The following is a 17,890-nucleotide window of genomic DNA, read 5'->3' on the forward strand; positions in this document are numbered from 1 at the left end:
CAAGACTCCCCCGTTAGCTCGGGTCCGTGGTGTCGCTACACACCAAACGCCTACTTGCGCAGGCGCCCCTGCGGGGGCATCCACAAGCACGTCAATGACATTAGGTGGGCGGCTCTGAGGGCTTTCACAATGCGATAGCGTCGCAGTCGTTGCCTCTGGGACTGCGACGACTAGTTTTCCCGCTCATGAGCAGCCGCACTTGGCCGCATGGGGGACAGGGAACGACGTCGTGGAGATGGCAATCTTCGAGATGGACCTGAATGAGACCGAGGTGGCATAGACGGCGGTTCTTCGCGATAAAGGCGGCTGAGTTGGCCAGCAACAGGTGAAGAAATTGGAGCCGGCTCTACGCGATGGCAATAACGGCCACGTGACCGGCGTAACCGCACGCAAAGCAGATGGGCCGGTTGTCGGGTGTGCGCCATCTGTTCACCGGGGTAGGTCTCACCCACGTCACAAGGGCCGATGGACAGAACGGTGGCTGCATGGTGGACTGAAGCTGGGGCTGAGGGGTTACGTCAACATATGTAGCAGGCATACCCGCTGCAAAGGACGGAGGTCGAGCGGCGTAGGTCAGAAGAGCGGGTGCTGGAACGACTTGGGGCGGCCTGGCGACCACTTGCGCGTAACTCAGGGGCGCAGGAGCCGGAGGCTGTGGGGGGTGGTACGCAGGCATCACCTCCGCTATTTCCTGTTCAATCACTCGACGGATGGGAGGGAGAAGGGTAGTAGCCGATTGTTGAACAGCCTGTTGGTGGGCAAAGGGCAGGAGCGAGAAATGACGCGCGATTTCCTCACGGATGAAGGACTTTAGGTCTGCCATCAACGCCACTTGGTCACAACTGGCCTCTAAGCCAGCAAGCGTTGCAGCTCGTTGTGGAGAGCGTCGGGTCATTGAATGCTGCCGGCGGAGCTTCTCGTAGCTCTGGCACAGTGTAATGACCTCAGCCACTGTGCCGGGGTTTTTGGCGAGCAGCATCGTGAAGGCATCATCGTCAATGCCTTTCATGATGTTCCAGATCTTGTCAGACTCGGACATGGTGTGATTAGATTTGTTGCATAGGTCCAGGACGTCTTCAATATAGCTGGTGAATGACTCACCAGCCTCCTGAGCACGTTCACGTAAGCGCTGCTCGGCTTGCAGCTTGCGAACAGCAGGGCGGCTGAAGACGTTGATGATTGCGGTCTTAAAATTGGACCAGGTGGCAAAATCGGACGCGTGGTTGTTGTACCACAAACTGCCAACACCCGTAAGGTAGAATACCAAGTTGGTCAGCTTGCAGACCTCGTCCCATTTGTTGGGGACGCTGACGCGCTCGTAAATGGCGCACCAGTTCTCCACGTCAGTGCCATCAGCGCCAGTGAAGATGGGTGGATCGCGGATCCTGGGGACAGCGGGACAAGGGGGTGGCATGGGAGGAGGCGTTTGCTGAGAGGCGTCGTGGGACATGGTAGATTGCAGGGTACGCGAGCGTAGTTCCAAGGGCATCGAAGGGGATCGTAGCACTCTCCACCAACTTGTTATGGCGTTTATAGCTGGCACACAGTGCGAGTATACACAATGGCGACAATAACGGCTAAGCACGGACTCTCCGCGCGAGCGGCGTTCTTTTTGGGTAGACCCACTGAAAGCACTTGAGAGTTCGACACAGTTCAGTGTTCGGCGGCTTCTCTACAATATATATATATATATATATATATATATATATATATATATATATATATATATATATTTAGAGAGAGAGAGAGAGAGAGAGAGAGAGATGCGCAGGGACAGCGAGGGACGACGGAAAAGAAGATAGGAAGGATGAAACACGGTCGCAGGAATCCGAGGACGGGGCACCACTGGCGAGAGCTCTTGTCGGCAACAGGAGATTGAGTAGGGCTAATCCAGTCGGCCAGAGCCACGCTGTCGTCGTCGTCGGGGACCGGCATCTGGAGGTGGCGCAGGACCAAACCAGTCGGCCAGAGCTGCACTGTCGCCGGAGATCGCGAGAGCACAACCAGTCGGTACGGAATCCAGTGAGCGCATGCATTCATGCATATTTTGCGCAGTACTTCACCCGAAGTTTACGGTGATCCCAATCTCGCCTAATTGTCGACCTTGCTAAACCTGCCAACTGGATCATTTGTTTGATATTCTAGAGCATATTTCACCTGTTGTGTTTGCCCCTTATTTTTTCATTAAAGACTGTGTTCCAATTCATTTAGTAACTTTTTCTAAATACGTATGCGCAAACAGCTAGCTCTTGCTCGTTTAGACTGATAGAGACCCTTCTACATTAAATAGCGCCGATCTTTCCCTTTGAACTGAAACTGTTCCTTCACTCGATTTCACAGTCGTATTGATTCAAGAGTGTTATGCCAATACCGACTTTCCACACCTTTTACTCATACATATTGTGTAAAAGAAAATATATAGTCTCGATCGTCAGCCATGGCCAGAACACCGCCGTTGGCGCTGTCCCCGACCTGTATTCGCTTAACTACAGTGAGCTTGATAGTAGCTTAATGTTAACGTTTATTTTGAACCCAAAAATACCTTTTTACGTTATTAGAAGCACTGAACAGGTTTTTCTGATCCAGTTATTTAAGTTTAAGGCAAATCGATTGCAATGCGTTTGCTAGAGGGCAGAATTAAGAAAGGAGCGATAATTTACTGGCGACAGAATAAACTGCCTAAGAAAGGCAGGCTTACTAAAAAAATTAATCGTACATAAATAAAACACCAAGAGAACACAATGGTGGCGGCGGCGCGCCGATCAGTTGGCGTCGGTGGCGCAGCGAAAACTGTCGGCAGCAGCACGCCGACGTCTCGGTACAGTATTCTAGCCACTGTAGTCTCGGCGCACACTTTATGATGTGCTGCAAAAAAAAAAAAAAAAACAATGCAATCGCAAAATACAGTAGATGCATTGCGGATGTTTTAAGAACACAGTTAAAATATTAAATAAAGCATGCGCTTTTTTACCAGTAACATAGACATTGTGGTGGCCATATGACGGATATAAAGTTTAAGTATATTTTTAACTGCGAAGTATCCGTGCTTATAGTTTCTGCGGAACTGCTTTGACCTGTGAGTGTTTACTTGCGCGAGGACGTACACACGAAATGGAATATCCGTTAACTTGTGCCTGTAACTCTTTGTCACCTTGATTCTGCGAATGCATTGAAAATAAGCTGTTGATGATACTTTGCTAATTGCAAAACCTGCCACAAAGAGTGTGTTTTTACAGAGAGCGCTGCGTAGTTTCCAACAGACATGCACAAGCACGCAGTTCTCCGGCAAGTTCGCCTCCTATCGGAGGCTCGGCTATCACGTGACTATCGGCTGGAGAGAGCGTCGCTGAAAGCTCATAGCTACTGTGTAGAAACAGCTGTTCGTCGTTCCGCATCTACCATGGCTGGGAGAACGGTGTCTCTTGACAACATAAATCCCCACCTCATAACTATGGAGTATGCTGTTCGTGGTCCCATAGTCATTCGAGCAGGGGAAATCGAAAAGGACCTTAAAGCGGTGAGTACGTTACACTTCCGTTCACCATGCTTCGCGTATACGTGACATGCTGCGGCTAACCGGTTTCATGTTCCAGGCGGCTGCACGTTCTTGCAGGAGCCTGCTCGGTTGTTACTACTGCCATGCTCGCGAAACTTTAAGCACCGATTATTTGTTAAACGGCACAGCAGATGTGTTGAGCGGCTGTACGCGCGGGTGTAGTCACTCTCGGTCTGTCTCCGTGCGGGGCTGCGCGTGACTTCTTCCTTTTTTTTTCTTCATCTATGCCTGCGCGTGTCAGTGAGCAGTGAAATGTACTGCTAGAAAAACAGCTTTCGGCAGTGCTTTGAGCGCTTTCCGTAGTCATGGCGAAGCCGCATTCCGCGAAGTGCGAATTACGGAGCAGATAACGGACATGATTGACCGAATTTCACGATTAAGGTTACGCCGGCGCGGCGAGTAATCTACGATATCATTTTATTTTCTACCGCAGTAAAAAGCGGCTTCGCTCGAAAAGTTCTAGAGTTTGATTATGTACACCGCAAGCAAATGCTTTTACACTGATTCAACCTCATATGCATGGTACGGCAATGCTCGTGACCCGTTAATATGTTTTTAAATATTTATGTACACTGGATATTTTTTTCTTCTCTAGGGCAAGAAGTTCAACTTCACTGAAGTGATACGAGCCAACATAGGCGATTGTCATGCAATGGGTCAAGTGCCATTGACCTTCTTTCGCCAGGTATTATAACCCAACATTCCTTTTCCTTAAAAAAAAAAATCCTGCATGAAAAAAAAAAGTTCATCATCGTCTTATTCCCTTCAGGTGAACATTATGGACTGTATTTATATTCGTCAAATTTACACAACTTTATTTCAAGGTACTCTATAAGAAAAAGAAGATGGTAATCTGTTGATTTGTTCATTTTTCAGTTATTAATCTTAGTGTGTAATTAACTATCTATTTATTCTGCAGTCATTCATGCTCTTTTTTGAGTAAAAATAATGAACCCTCGAGCTTAAAATGCATGAACAATTTTTGCTTATGTCTATTCAAGCAAAAATAAAATAAAATGGGATTTTGGCCTGGGTTTTCGGAATTGGTCAGAATGCAAAGCTCATGAAACATGGCAGTGTCTTCAGAAAAGTGAAATAAATAAAAAGGCCTTTAAATAGAAAGGCCCATATTCAAGTGCTCATTAAAGTCCTGCAATTTTTTGAAAAATGTGAGACTTTTTGCACCACCCCTGACAACAGTCAAAACTTTACAGGCTATGTAACTTGTTGAGGAAACGATCTCATTCTTTTTTTTTTTTGCTACACGAGGCCATCTGCAACATCATCTGCATAAAAATGTGTGTTGGAATATTTTGTGGTTTATCCATATTTGAAAAAAAAAATAAATATGAAGGCGGAAAACAATGCTTGGACATAATGACACAGATTGGCATATGACTGTCGGCTGGTAAGTTTTTACACTTGTACATACATGTAGATTCGAAAGAAAGGAACATTAGAAGCACCATGGTTAAAATGAAGGGAATGAAAACTAATGAGGCATCTCATGTATTGGGCAACTGCTCTATAGGTGTGCATTCTGGTAAAGGTAACATACTTCAAATTATCTTATGTGCATTTCAAAATGTCTCCAACAGAAAATTTACTAGGAGCTTTAAAGGGGCCCTGAAACACTTTAAAGGGATCCTGAAGAGCTTATTGCCTCTTGAATTGAACGCTGGAAAAATGTTAAGAATCCGTCTGGTGCAAGTGGAGTTGCAAAGATTTGTCGCATGCTGCAATTGCATGCTCTCCTCTTTTGTCTTCATGAAAGCGCTGGAAGCTAAGCAGGGAGTGAGGGCAGGGGCAAAGAAAATAGGTCGCACACGCCTCGTGACCCTTGAGCACTTTTTTTTTGAATGCGCAGCTTTGTCAGTGTGATCGCGTGCGCACGCAAGGACAAGTTGCGGCCTCTCGCAGCGATTTCTGTAACGATCGAAAGTGCCATGTTTAAATCGGCCAATGGCGGATAGATGACTTTCTAAGAGTGGTTTTTGAGCGTCTTGTGTCATTTGTTGAGAGAAGAGAAAGCTATTTTTGCTGACTTTGAAAATTTATTGTAAATTGCAGGCCGCATGCGGCTCTATAATAGTTGGCTCGCGTGTTCTCGGGAGTCTCTACTACCAATCGGCTGAGTTTTCTGACCATGCTCAAAAATTGTTGCAGGGCAGCTTTAAGCTAAATGTCAAAGGGCAGTTCAAGTTCTTGTAAGCTTCTTGGTGGTTACCATTAGCTTGCATTTACTGGCTGAAGGCTCTTAATAGTATGCAGTCTTAATTCACAGCCATACATTGCAGCATAATTTTCATTTTTAGATTTCATCCTCTTTTAAAGAAGGTTGTTATGAGTGTAATTTAATTAGAACTTTTGCGGGTGGCAACATACTTTCTTTGTGACATTTACTTTTACCTCATATTCAATAAACTGGCCAAATGTGCATTACCTATGCATTTCGACGTAGGTTTTGAAAGCTTGTTTCATTTTCATTTCCTTTAAAATATTTTTTTCTTCGCTTTACAGAGTTGATGAAGAGGTAATATTCAAGGGGGACATGTGCAGTCCTTGGGATGGAGAGGACTGCACTACGTGGCTTCTTGCATGTTGACTATACTCATGCTATGCCAGTTTGTTTTTCTGCTCGTTTTTCTAGTAGGAATTGATGCCTACACCTTATGACAGTTTTGTGTTTAAGTAAAGCTGTAATTACACTAAAAGCCAATATAAGTAGAAAACTTCTTGTTGGATGTTGTAAATCGTTTAAAGAATGTATCATTTTCTTCCAAGGTTTGGTTTTTTAAAGGTAAAATGGCAGAGCAACAAATCTTAAAAGAAAATCAGAAGTAGCTTATGCTTACTCTAAATGCCACCTGCTTTTCTGTGTATTGAAAGTGGACCTACTTTTGGAACTTTGCATCAGAGTTGTGATTGATGTTTCCCATTTTTTTTTTGGTTTCTACTCCTGTGGCTGAACGCAGATAACACATTTAGAGAGGAGCCTTGGGGATTAGAACTACAGTCCTCCGTTGCATGAACCCTTTGTAGTCCACAGTGCAGCTTCACAAAACCCCATCAGTCAATCACTTTTCCTTCTATCTGCAGCAGTTTGACATGCTGGTGTCAGCTGGCATTGCCAGCTCCTGTAGTTTGTTGCTATGAATGCAGCACAACCTTCCTGCAACCTTCCTGCTGATGCATAGAATTGTCGTTTCTGTCATGCATGCAGCTGAACTTTTAGTTTGCACCTGTTGGCTTCTATAGTTATTAGCTGAAGTGCTAGGTGCTTTGTGCTCATATTCATTAAGGCTGTTCAAAATTAAACTCCTAAAATAAATTTTTGGTTGAACAGTTTGTTGATAACGGCAAGATGCCAGTCTTTAGTGTGTCATTATGCAGCATTGCTAGATTCAACTTTTCTATTATGAATGAAAATGTTTGTAGCTTGTGTGCTCTTTTCATGATCATTTTGGCATTTTCTTGCTCCCTCTCTCTAAGGTTATAGCAGCGTGTGCAAAACCTGACTTGATGAAAGGGGACTTGTTTCCAGCTGATGTCAAATCAAGAGCTCAAAATATTCTGGAGGGCTGTGGAGGAAAAAGCGTAGGTAAGCACTAGTGACTTGGAGCACACTTTAAACTTTGTTTACACATTTCATATGCCGACATGACAACTGGCAAATACGGATAAAGCAATGCTCATGTGCTTGATCATGTAAATTAAAATGCTTCACCACAAGTTTTATTTTTATGATGCTGCCAATTAAATTTCTACTGATGCATTTTGTTGCATTGAAAGGTTTAGGTACAGTATATAGTAACTTCATGCTGATGTGCTCTTTTTTACAAGATGTCTTCAGAAGTTTTGTATCATCTTTGACCAGCTCGTATTACTTTTATTGCTCAGGTGCCTACAGTGACAGTGCAGGCGTCGAAATTATTCGGAAACATGTTGCCGAGTATATAAGCCAACGAGATGGTGTGAATGCAAAATATGAGGATGTGCTCCTATCAACTGGTGCCAGCGAGTCTGTTCGGGTCTGTACACTTCATTATTTAATTAATTTATTTATGTTGAAGTTATAAAATGATGTTTTTGTTATTGCATGCCTGATTAAATTCCTGCTCTCATGAAGTGAGCAGTTTGTAATTGAGAGTTTGTTTCTTTCTAGTCTGTGCTGAACTTGCTTAATGTACATAAAGATGGAAAGCCATCTGGAGTGATGATTCCAATCCCCCAGTATCCTCTTTACTCAGCAACCCTTGCGGAGTATGGTGTACATCAGGTATTGTATTCTCATTTCTTTTCTGTTCAAGCAGCAAAACATGAAATGATGTAATGTTGATACAAAATGCATAGCATTTGTGATCCTCAAAAATCTCCATGAAAATCTCTATTATTACTCACTTTGTGCTCATAAGGTGACATAATTTTGATGTCAAATGCTTCTTTTGCATAGTTTTAACAAATGGCTGCATTTTTGTAGGTTTGAGTGCACACTTACATTGAGCTGCTTGCCTACTTATGTGATGCCATGCCTAGGGATGTGAGGACTAAAAGAAAAAAAGCACAAAAACCTTATAACATTGGGGGGGGGTGTTTAAATTTACAGCATAAATCATAGTGAATTAATGTAAGCCGTGCCACATTTTGGTTGATGTCACTTAACAGGTGTAAACACGCCGATGACATTTAATTGCTGGTGGTGCGTTAAACCTCCATCACTTGATACACATGTAAAGAGGAAGAAATGTACCCTTTTCTTGGATGTCCCATTTCCTATTATCAGACATTTAGCCAACATTTTACGAAAAAAAAAAGAGCGGGGGGGGGGGGCATTCTTGAAAATATTCTCATTGGTTACTATTGATAAAAAATTGGTTTTGAAACTCATGTCAGATGTTTGACAAGCTCATCAGTGGATGTCCTAATTGGTTTGCAGGCCTTGCAATGTACTGTATGTCGCATGTTTTTGTTAGTTCCTGCTTATCTGCATTTTAAAATTCTAAAGCCATCTTCCTCAGAACTTCTGGCATCACAAATAGATCTTTTTTATGTTGTAATTTGTAGGAGAGCTGGAAATACAAGTATTGAATTTTGTTTGGGCATGAAGCTTACTGCACTATCTTGTCAGTGTGTCTTGCATTTCTTTTTGGCATTTGCATAAATCTACTGCTAATTGATGATCACTAAAAAAAATGCATTCAGTGTACATTGAACTTGAAATAGAGAAAAGCTGTTTTTGAAAATGTTTGCCAAAATGACCCGTATAAAAGCAAGAGTTGAAATTGGAGATGTCAAGTTTTTCAATCAAATTTTTCAGAAAGAAATATCAAGCCTTTGTTTTATTAATGGCAGACTTTTCCTGATAAGAGGAAAGAGCAGCTTTGAAAGATTCTCTTCTTATTTAATGTTCAGCATGCTACTGAAGACATATCTGTAGCTGTGAATGCTCCTTTCTCATGGTTCCATTGGCCCAAATGCGCCCACATGTTTAGCTTATGGTCTTTTTTTTTTTTTCATTTTTAGTTGGCTGCATAAGCCTCCACCACCAGGATACCAAACTTCCACAAGCGTATAGACTAGGCATGTGTGAATAATTGAGCACTTCAAATGCTCAAACGAATATTGCTGTATTCAATTCCATTTTGACATGAATTGAAATTGTTCGAAATTTCGAAGTATCCGAAATAAATGAATTGGCAGACACCACAGCGTATGTTACCCTCTTATAAAGGTGGTTTTACTGTCATTAGAAATGCTATGCCATGAAAACGCCTACCTAGAAAAAAGTCTGCACTGCTGTGAAGCCTCACTTCAAAGTTAATTTATTTATTTATTGTACGCTCGGGGCCCAAAGGCATTACAGAGGGGAGTGGGGATACATAAAGAATACTGTAAACAGCAAAACATAAAGGAAAAAAAAATAAAGAGTAACTTGCAAAAACTCGCAGCAAGACCAAGAGTGAAAAATAGCAGTGGGAATCCATTTTCTTTATTTTAACAGCAGCAGGTTTTCTAATAGCAGCGGGTTTTTTTATTTCCTGTGTCTCTGTATTATATGGTTCATCTGCTATAGTAGAATGCAGACTTGAATCGTCAGATTGGAAGTATCAGCAGTAACAGTTATTCTGTGGCACTGCTAAAACAGTGCGCTCATCGTAGAACACAACTGGAATGGCAGAGTTCACAAGTGCCAGCTCGTAATCATACCCTATTATTTCACACAAGAAAACTCGTAATAATTTGTTAATAAGGTGTGCTGAGTGAATATGTAATTATTTCCAGCAGTTGCTTATATATTGAGATTCTATTTTTCACCTACATGGTTGAAGAGTTTTGTTCACCTCCATGAATGAAGAGTTTCTTTTTTTTCAGATCAACTTGAGCAAAGTTTTTGGGTTCAGTACCACCTACAATTTGTTTAATGCAGCTTTACACTTCAGTTTGGCTTGATATGCTGGTTTGAATTGAGATTTTATTGATGTCTGCAGATAAATTATTATTTGGATGAAGAAAACGACTGGGCGTTGAGCATCAAAGAACTTGAAAGATCTCTCAATGAAGCTAAAAAAGTTTGCAATCCTCGCGGTCTGGTTGTAATTAATCCTGGAAACCCTACTGGTGAGTGGTAGCAAAGTTTTGCTGAGTACAGAGTATAGTGCAGGCAGCAGATTCATTGTTGGAACTTTAATTTAGCACATAACACAGTTATGACCATTTGCTATTTGACTGTTTGGTTTGTACTCGTTATGTTTTTTTTTTGTCCTGCTGTTACTCTAGAGCATGTCTTGTTGCTTTGCTCCAAAGTTATGTTACAACTTCACCAAATTACCTTAAATATCAGACACTGGCATATGATACATGACTCTTGATTGTGATCACCTTTAGTTTCATCCATTAGATATTATCAGCAAATTTTGCCAGTGTCTTAGAGGTCAACAAAATACAAGTTGACTATATATAGAATAACCTCTATTGTAATGCCTCCAACTTGTTTGTACTGTCTTAGATCTTTAAACTTTATGGCTATGAATGTCATTGGGTTCTTTTACCTCCCTTATTTATTACCATATAATAAAATGTAGTTTTCTTTCTGAGAGGATCTCTGGCATTATTTTATAAAAATACAATTTTTTAATGTGCTGAAATATAGAGCCAGAAAAAAGTAGCGGTACATCACTGTAGACGTTTTTGTTATAATATGAAGAGTAGACAATAAAGGTTTTTATGCTACGCATCAAAGGAGTGTACAGTGAACCACCCCAACTTTCCCAGCTACTAGGCATTTAGAACATTACATTCCTTTGCTATGGCTTGTTTTCTTCTGCAGGGGCAGTCCTGACAGAGCAGAATATCAAAGAAGTTGTTGAGTTTGCTTATAAGCACAAGCTTTTCCTTATGGCTGATGAGGTAATTAGTTAGTTAATTTACTATGGTTTATTTGTTGAAATCGCTCTTGAATTCTGTTGATGCTTGCAGGTGTATCAGCACAATATCTATGCTGAGGGAGCTGCATTCCACAGTTTTCGCAAGATAATGCACAACATGGGTCCCCCTTACTCCGACATGGAACTTGCTTCATTTATGTCTGCTTCAAAAGGCTACATGGGAGAGTGAGTTTGTATTTGAGAGCATTGAAAGAAAATTGCAAGTTTTTTTTACAGTGTGCTCCTGGTGATATAGTTGTTGCATGATTCCTGCTGACTAAGATGCAATTTTCCAGATGCATGAATGCAATGAACCCTAACTCTTATGGGTCATTTCATGCCTAATCAAACATCACTTTTTTTACCCTCAAATATATGCCAGAAAAAAATTCTATATTGTTTGTGAAATTCTAAACTCATTTTTTTTTCTTTTATGTTGCCAAAAATTTTCTAGCCTATTTGTGCAAGTTAGTTTTGTGTGAACTGAGCTAGAGGGTGTCGCATTTTTTTTCAAGGGACGTTTGTGGGATGTACTCGATAAAATGTTTGAGGCAAGCTAATAAAAGACATGCAACTGCAAAAATGACGTTCACTTATACAAATTCTTCGAGGGCTTTTCACATGAGCAGAATTGAACGGAGGAACAGAATTTAATTTCTTTTTCCAGAACGTGGCGAATTAAAAGGTCACAAATAAAATATGTGATAGTGGCCTCATTAACATGCTACAAAAGAAAGGTAATTCGAGTGTGAAGGTAGAATAGATTCTCTGAAAAAAATGCAGGTTTCACTTTGTTTTTTAAATGTTGAATATACATTATTTAAAAAACTCTCCTTGGTGGTCGTGCTAAAAATATGCATGATACCACATTAGAAATAAAAAGCTCTACATATTAGCTGGTCATATACAAAGTTACTCAAGAGGGTATTGTTTTTTAAACTCTATTATTTTGAAATTTTGTATCTCCACGAGCTTTTCGCTGACGTAACTCAAGCGTCATGAAGCATTTGCCATGGCAATCTTCAGCCCAAGCCCACTGACCTGGGATGCAGATCGCAAACCTGCCGCCGTCTGCATCCGATCGACTATACCTTCAGTGCTTAGATTATTTTTATATTGTAGCATATCGAACACACCACCATTACGTGTTTTATTTGTGCCCTTTCAATTTGCTATGTTCCTGGGAAACAGTATCGAATTTTGCAACTTTACTCAATTTTGCTCATGCCAAAAGCCCTTGAATAATTTGAAGAATTGATATACATAAGGAGGTCATTATTTTTAGTTATATCACTTTCGTTTGCTACAAACAGCATTTTATCAAATACATAACATGAACATTAATTGAAAAAATTGTTTGATGCCCTCTAGCTCAGTTGGTGCAAAGGTACAAACTCCCGCAAATAAACAGGAAACTTTTTTCGCAATAGAAATAAATAAGCAGAACGAGTTTTGCCCTTCAAGAAAAATGTGGAAATTTTTTCAGCCGTATTTGTGATCACTGAAAAATGCTGTTTAATTTTGCATAAAATGATCCTTATAGGGTCCCTGCAACGCCTTTTGAGCATAGTCAGAAAACGCTGCCGATTGGTAGTAGAGGCTCCCGACCACGCGAGCCAAATATTATAGCGCAGCATGCGGCTTGGAACTCACTATAAATTATCGAAGTCAGCTAAAGATTGCTTCCTCTTCTTTCGACATTCTCTTCTTTCGCCCAAAAATCTCTTGTAAAAAGCCCATCTATCAGGCATTGACTGATTTGAACATGGCGCTCACGGTCGTTGCAGAGATCGCCGTGGGAGGACGTGACTTGTCCACGCATGCACGCACAATCACACTGAAAAAGCCGTGCATTCGAAGAAAAAAAAAATGAAAAAAAGTGCTTAAGGTCACGAGGCGTGGGTGACGTATTTTCTTTGACCTTGCCATCCCTCCCTGCTTAACTTCCAGTGCTGGGACGACAAAAGAGAGACTGCAATTGCAGCATGTGACAAATCTTTGCAGCTCCATTCGCACTGGACGGGTTCTTAAAATTTTTGCAGCGTAGAGTTTGTGAGGCAATAAGCTCTTCCAGTAAATTCATTCCATGGTTACTTGAAAAAGTGTTTCAGGGCCCCTTTATACAACATTTGCTTTAGTATAAGGCCCCCTATTCAGCTGTTAAAGCCCTAGCATGCCCTCAAAAGCTGAATAAATGCACTTACAGACCTTTAAACGAAGAAGAGGATCTCCTCCTTTCTGGGTTGTTGCACAGGAGCACAAAAGCAGACATCACAGCGTCAGCCGTGCGTTTTTGGGGGGATCACACTTGTTAACAACCTAGAGAGGACTGTAGTGGTGCCCAGGGAGCCTTCAATGAAAAGGTCCATACTACAACAAAGGTGGAGTGGAGGTCACTGAAATGCTCTGCGGTGTGCGGGTAAACAGTTCTGAAGGCCTGCATTTGCACCTTTGGGGGAGACAATTTGCAAGCTTGTGTCACCAGGTGGCGCTCAGTTCACTCTTTTTCTGGGGTTATGACCGTCAATAAATATGTTGCACTGCTTGTCGTCACCGCCGCACATGCACAGACCTGTGAAAGGTCCATTTGACCACTAATTTTTGTGTTTGGTGAACAGTGCTCTTGTCTTCTTTTTTTTTCTTAAACTCTATACAAGCACGAATCTCTCTTTCGCTTGGCTTTACCAAGTAGTGCTGCAGCGGATGCCACATAGTTTTGTACTGTACAGTAAATGAACAGGTGGAAACTGCAGTTTGCTTGGGTACAGTACAAGACTTGGTGCTCTACACCAGCTTGTCAGAAATGTGAAAGATTTTTGTTTCGTTTGTATGTTTTATTTGGGTAAGTTTATTTGGCTGTAACAAAAATGCTGTTGTGTCGATTGCCTGCAGGTGTGGATTGCGTGGTGGATATGTAGAGGTGATAAATCTTGATCCAGCTGTAAAGCGTGTCCTGTTGAAGTCCGTTTCTGCCAAATTGTGTTCCTCTGTTTTGGGCCAGGTAAGTAGAGAAGTCCTTTAAGCTGCAATCAAAATGATAGCTAAATTTCTTGCTGTGATGGTAGTGGAGCTGTAAAACACAACTAGGGCTTTTGGTAATTGATTATGCAACACATAGGAGGGATACATGCATAATAAAAGAATAGTAGCCACATTGGCCTTGTGGCTACAGTGCTTGCCTGCTGACCCAAAATACCAGGTTTGATATCGGCCCTAGTAGTTGCGTGTATATAGAGGCACAATGCTAGAGGTGCCTGTGTACGGTGCTATTTCAGTGCACATTAAAGATCCTCAGGTGGTTGAAATTACTCCGAGTCCTCTACTACAGAGTCTGCCGTAGCCCAATTTGCTTTGAGTTGTTAAAACCCACAAATTAAACCAACCCACAGTGCAAGAAACAGTTAAGATGTCCTGGAAAGCTTTGGTTGGGCAAAAAAAAAAACAGACACAAATGATGTGTTACATTATTATATTTCAAAACATAACTGCAGTTTGCAATTGAAATGAGTTATAATTTGCATTAAAATAATGCAAACTGGAAACCAACCGTGACCATGACTTTGTGACCTGGTATACCTGTGAATAAGGTCACTTGCGTGGTTCTTAGAGAATCTTACCTATTGTAACAGAAAAAAAAAATGTTTTTTTTTTAAACTTAGGATATGGCTGGCCAAACCAGCCTGAAGCAAATGCAGCAAAAGCTCATTAATTCAAACTCAGTTAAATTTGAATTTACGGATAATTTGAAGTGATGTCGTGGTTGCGGCACAGCTCTATGTATTTCCTTGGGGGAAAACTCTCAATAATTTGAACGAGTCGGTATCTAGAATGATTAGTTTGAACTGGGAGCCCCCAGGTTTTCGTCCCTCCTCGCAGAAATTGGCCGAGAATGATCACCCAAATTACTCGTTACTTTCATCTGTGCAAAAGAAGTGTAGTGATGAATTTCTATGTATGCTTTTATGGTTGTAAATGTAGTCTGTCTGCTGCTACTGCTGTATGGGCGGCACAATCCAGTCAGGCAATGTTTGCCTTTAGCTGTATTCCCTTGGACAATTCCAATATTGTTCTAAATAAACTAAGAAAGAGAGACTTCAAATTTTGATTGTGTTAACTCTGCAGTGTAAATGAGTGTGTTGGAGCATAAATAGCTTCGTATATTTTGGCATTAAAGGACCCCTGACACCAAATTCGGAAACGCGAGATGCTTGTGTTGTTTGATAGTCCTGCATGCGGGGCCACCTCTGACCGATTATTAGTGGCGAGCGTAGCCTATAAGGTATTTCAATGTAAGGGTGCATGCTCTTCCGAGTATTGAGGTGCAATCGGCATTTTCTGTGGTTTGACGTAGACCGAGACTCCCCTTGTGACGTTGCAGGGTCAACGCGAGGACTATTGTTTGTCACCCCTCTCGCTCAGTTGTGGGGCTGCTCTCAAGGTGGTTTTGGCTGCCTACACCAGAAATTCTTTTCTTTTTTTTTTCTGAGGGGGACACGCTCAAAGCACCCACATTGTTTCATTGTTCACCTCACGCGGGTCCCCCTACTGAAAACAGTCTCAGGTGCAGCTCCGCTGTGGGGCACTAGTTCCTTACGGTATTTTAGGCAGGCGTTTCAAACTGACACAAAATCGGTCTAAATTAATGCCGTTAACATTAATTATACGATGCAGTAAAGCATTTACGATATAAAATTGGCATTACCAGACGCAAAGCTACAAATTTCTGTAAAAATCTCGCAAACAGAATTTTCACTGTTAGGGGTCTTCTAAGGCCCACTGCTCATATGAATTCAAGTGCCTGCTTGTTTCTGGTGTGTCACTGACTGAAGGATAAATTCTCTTCACTGTTAAGCATGAACTTATTTTACAAAGTTACCTGCCACAAACGTGTAGTATTGCCTAATTTGCGGGAACGAGTCCAGAGGTGTCTTTTCTGGATTCTCGCCGCACAGTGTGGCGCAATGCCTGTTCATTCTAGCGCCTGCCTGCCAATTCGACCTCTGCTTAATTAGAACAATTTCATAGTCCTCTTCAAGTTCGAATTAAGGGGACAGGGTAAACAAAAATATTGAAAAAAAAAAATCTTTTTTTTTTGTGCTATTTGAAATACGCAGCCTTTTCTGAACCAGAATCTGTCATTTGTTTGCCTTAATACGTTTTTTTTTTCTAAAAGTGGCATATTTGAAAACTTGTGCAGTGGTCTGCCATGCCCCCAATATATAGCAGTAAATGCTATATAATGCTATATATATAGCAGCAAAAGCTATATAACAGCATATAGCATTTGCTGTATTGTGCGCTGCAAATGTAGTGGTATGTAGCATGTCAAGCTGCCACATTGTGTGCTTCTGAAAGAATACCAAGAAGTGAAGACTTGTGTGAAAGCATATTGTGGATATGCGTAAAGCTGTGACTTCGTTTCATGAGGGCTGTTGTAGAATTGTTTTTCTTTTTGTTGTTATTGTTAACTATTGTGGATATTAAACATGTGCTTGTTTAGTGACATGATTCATGTTTGCAGTGTGCCATGGACTGTGTTGTCAACCCTCCAAAGCCTGGTGAACCATCATATGACTTGTTCATCAAGGTGACTCCTTTGTTTTCATGATTGCCATATGCATTAATGTTATGCTAAAATTGACTCACTTCACATTTCAGGAGAAAACGGCAGTCCTGGACTCTCTGAAGAAAAGAGCACAGCTTGTTGCTGACACATTCAATTCATTTGAAGGGTTTCGCTGCAACAGGGTAGCTGGAGCCATGTATGCATTTCCAAAGTTCACACTACCCCAAAAAGCCATTGAGGAGGCAAAGGTGCTAATTCTTACCTGTTAAGAGTTGATTGAAAGGAGGGGTTGAGGAAGGGGTCATAAATTAAAATATCTCAATCAGTGCCTGACATTATACATGCAGTTCCTATGTTTTGCTCTGTTGACAGGCGGCTGGCCAGGCACCAGACTTCTTTTATGTAATGCAGCTGCTTGAGAACACTGGTGTGTGCGTTGTCCCTGGAAGTGGCTTCGGACAGGTGCCCGGCACATACCATTTTAGGTTTGTGTGACCCCGATCTTTTTACCAGCTCATCGCTATACTACTCAACTGCAAGTTGTATTGGTGTTTGAACTGGCAGCATTTATGATGCAAGACTTGTGAATGTTTTCAGGACCACTATATTGCCTCCGTTGGAGAAGCTCCAGGCAATGCTTTCACATTTCAAGGACTTTCACCACAAGTTTATGAACAAGTACAAATGAGTGCTGCATTCACAAGTGAGATGTTTCCATAGTCCTTGCACTGTATTCATTGGGGCTGCCGAAAATTACCTATACCACGTGCTTTCGCTCAGACTGTTAGACTAGCTTGAACACCATGCGTCATGATCAGTGTTTAGATGTCTGACCGTCAATGGATGATAGTGGTATGTGTCAGTAGTTTGTATGTGGATATGACATTGTTAATTTTTATTTTTGTCATCAGTTTTAAGTGCTGTTATGGTAGATATAAGTTGCTGAGCATTTTTATTTTTACTGCTTTTCAGATGCTCCTTTTGTTGTTATGCTATAAATATTATGACACAATGTATTATGTTCATGCATGGTTGACATCAATATCATTGCTGCCTATTTTGTGCCTAGAGAGTAGTAACTTGCAGGTTTGCCTTGACAGCTATTAACATTCTTGGACAGTGCAGCGATATATTGCATTGGTTCCTGTTGGAAATAGTGCTATACTTAAGTTCCCCTTGATGGGAACCTTGTAAACCGGTCTAGTTTTGAACTTTTTTATTATTGTGAAAGTGTTTGCGATATGTTGTCTGTGTAAGTTAGCACTGTGATGACTTCAACGCTGATTTTGAGTAGCAATAAACATGCAACTCCTAATTAAAGCATGTTTACCACAGAAATCCTCC

General features: G+C 41.4%; 1 protein-coding gene across 1 annotated transcript; it reads left to right on the forward strand.

The window, feature by feature from the left end:
* The first annotated feature begins 3,099 nt into the window (after positions 1 to 3,099).
* Positions 3,100 to 17,653, forward strand: LOC119176180 (alanine aminotransferase 1). Its single transcript, XM_037427341.2, has 13 exons — positions 3,100 to 3,517; positions 4,152 to 4,241; positions 7,049 to 7,157; positions 7,457 to 7,587; positions 7,722 to 7,835; positions 10,045 to 10,174; positions 10,884 to 10,963; positions 11,033 to 11,166; positions 13,873 to 13,981; positions 16,502 to 16,567; positions 16,639 to 16,794; positions 16,919 to 17,031; positions 17,144 to 17,653. Exons 1-13 carry the CDS (start codon positions 3,263 to 3,265, stop codon positions 17,232 to 17,234), a joined length of 1,578 nt encoding a protein of 525 aa, XP_037283238.2. The 5' UTR covers positions 3,100 to 3,262; the 3' UTR covers positions 17,235 to 17,653.
* The last annotated feature ends 237 nt before the right edge of the window (positions 17,654 to 17,890 follow it).

The sequence above is a fragment of the Rhipicephalus microplus genome, chromosome X (assembly GCF_043290135.1).
Source record: "Rhipicephalus microplus isolate Deutch F79 chromosome X, USDA_Rmic, whole genome shotgun sequence".
In the NCBI taxonomy this organism is placed as follows: domain Eukaryota; kingdom Metazoa; phylum Arthropoda; class Arachnida; order Ixodida; family Ixodidae; genus Rhipicephalus; species Rhipicephalus microplus.

Bases quoted from the DNA above. Each gene is read 5' to 3' on its own strand.
- LOC119176180 (XM_037427341.2), top strand. From the start codon at position 3,263: ATGCACAAGCACGCAGTTCTCCGGCAAGTTCGCCTCCTATCGGAGGCT. The intron at 7,158-7,456 runs GTAAGCACTAGT...TTTATTGCTCAG, and splicing joins CTGTGGAGGAAAAAGCGTAG to GTGCCTACAGTGACAGTGCA. The intron at 13,982-16,501 runs GTAAGTAGAGAA...TCATGTTTGCAG, and splicing joins GTTCCTCTGTTTTGGGCCAG to TGTGCCATGGACTGTGTTGT.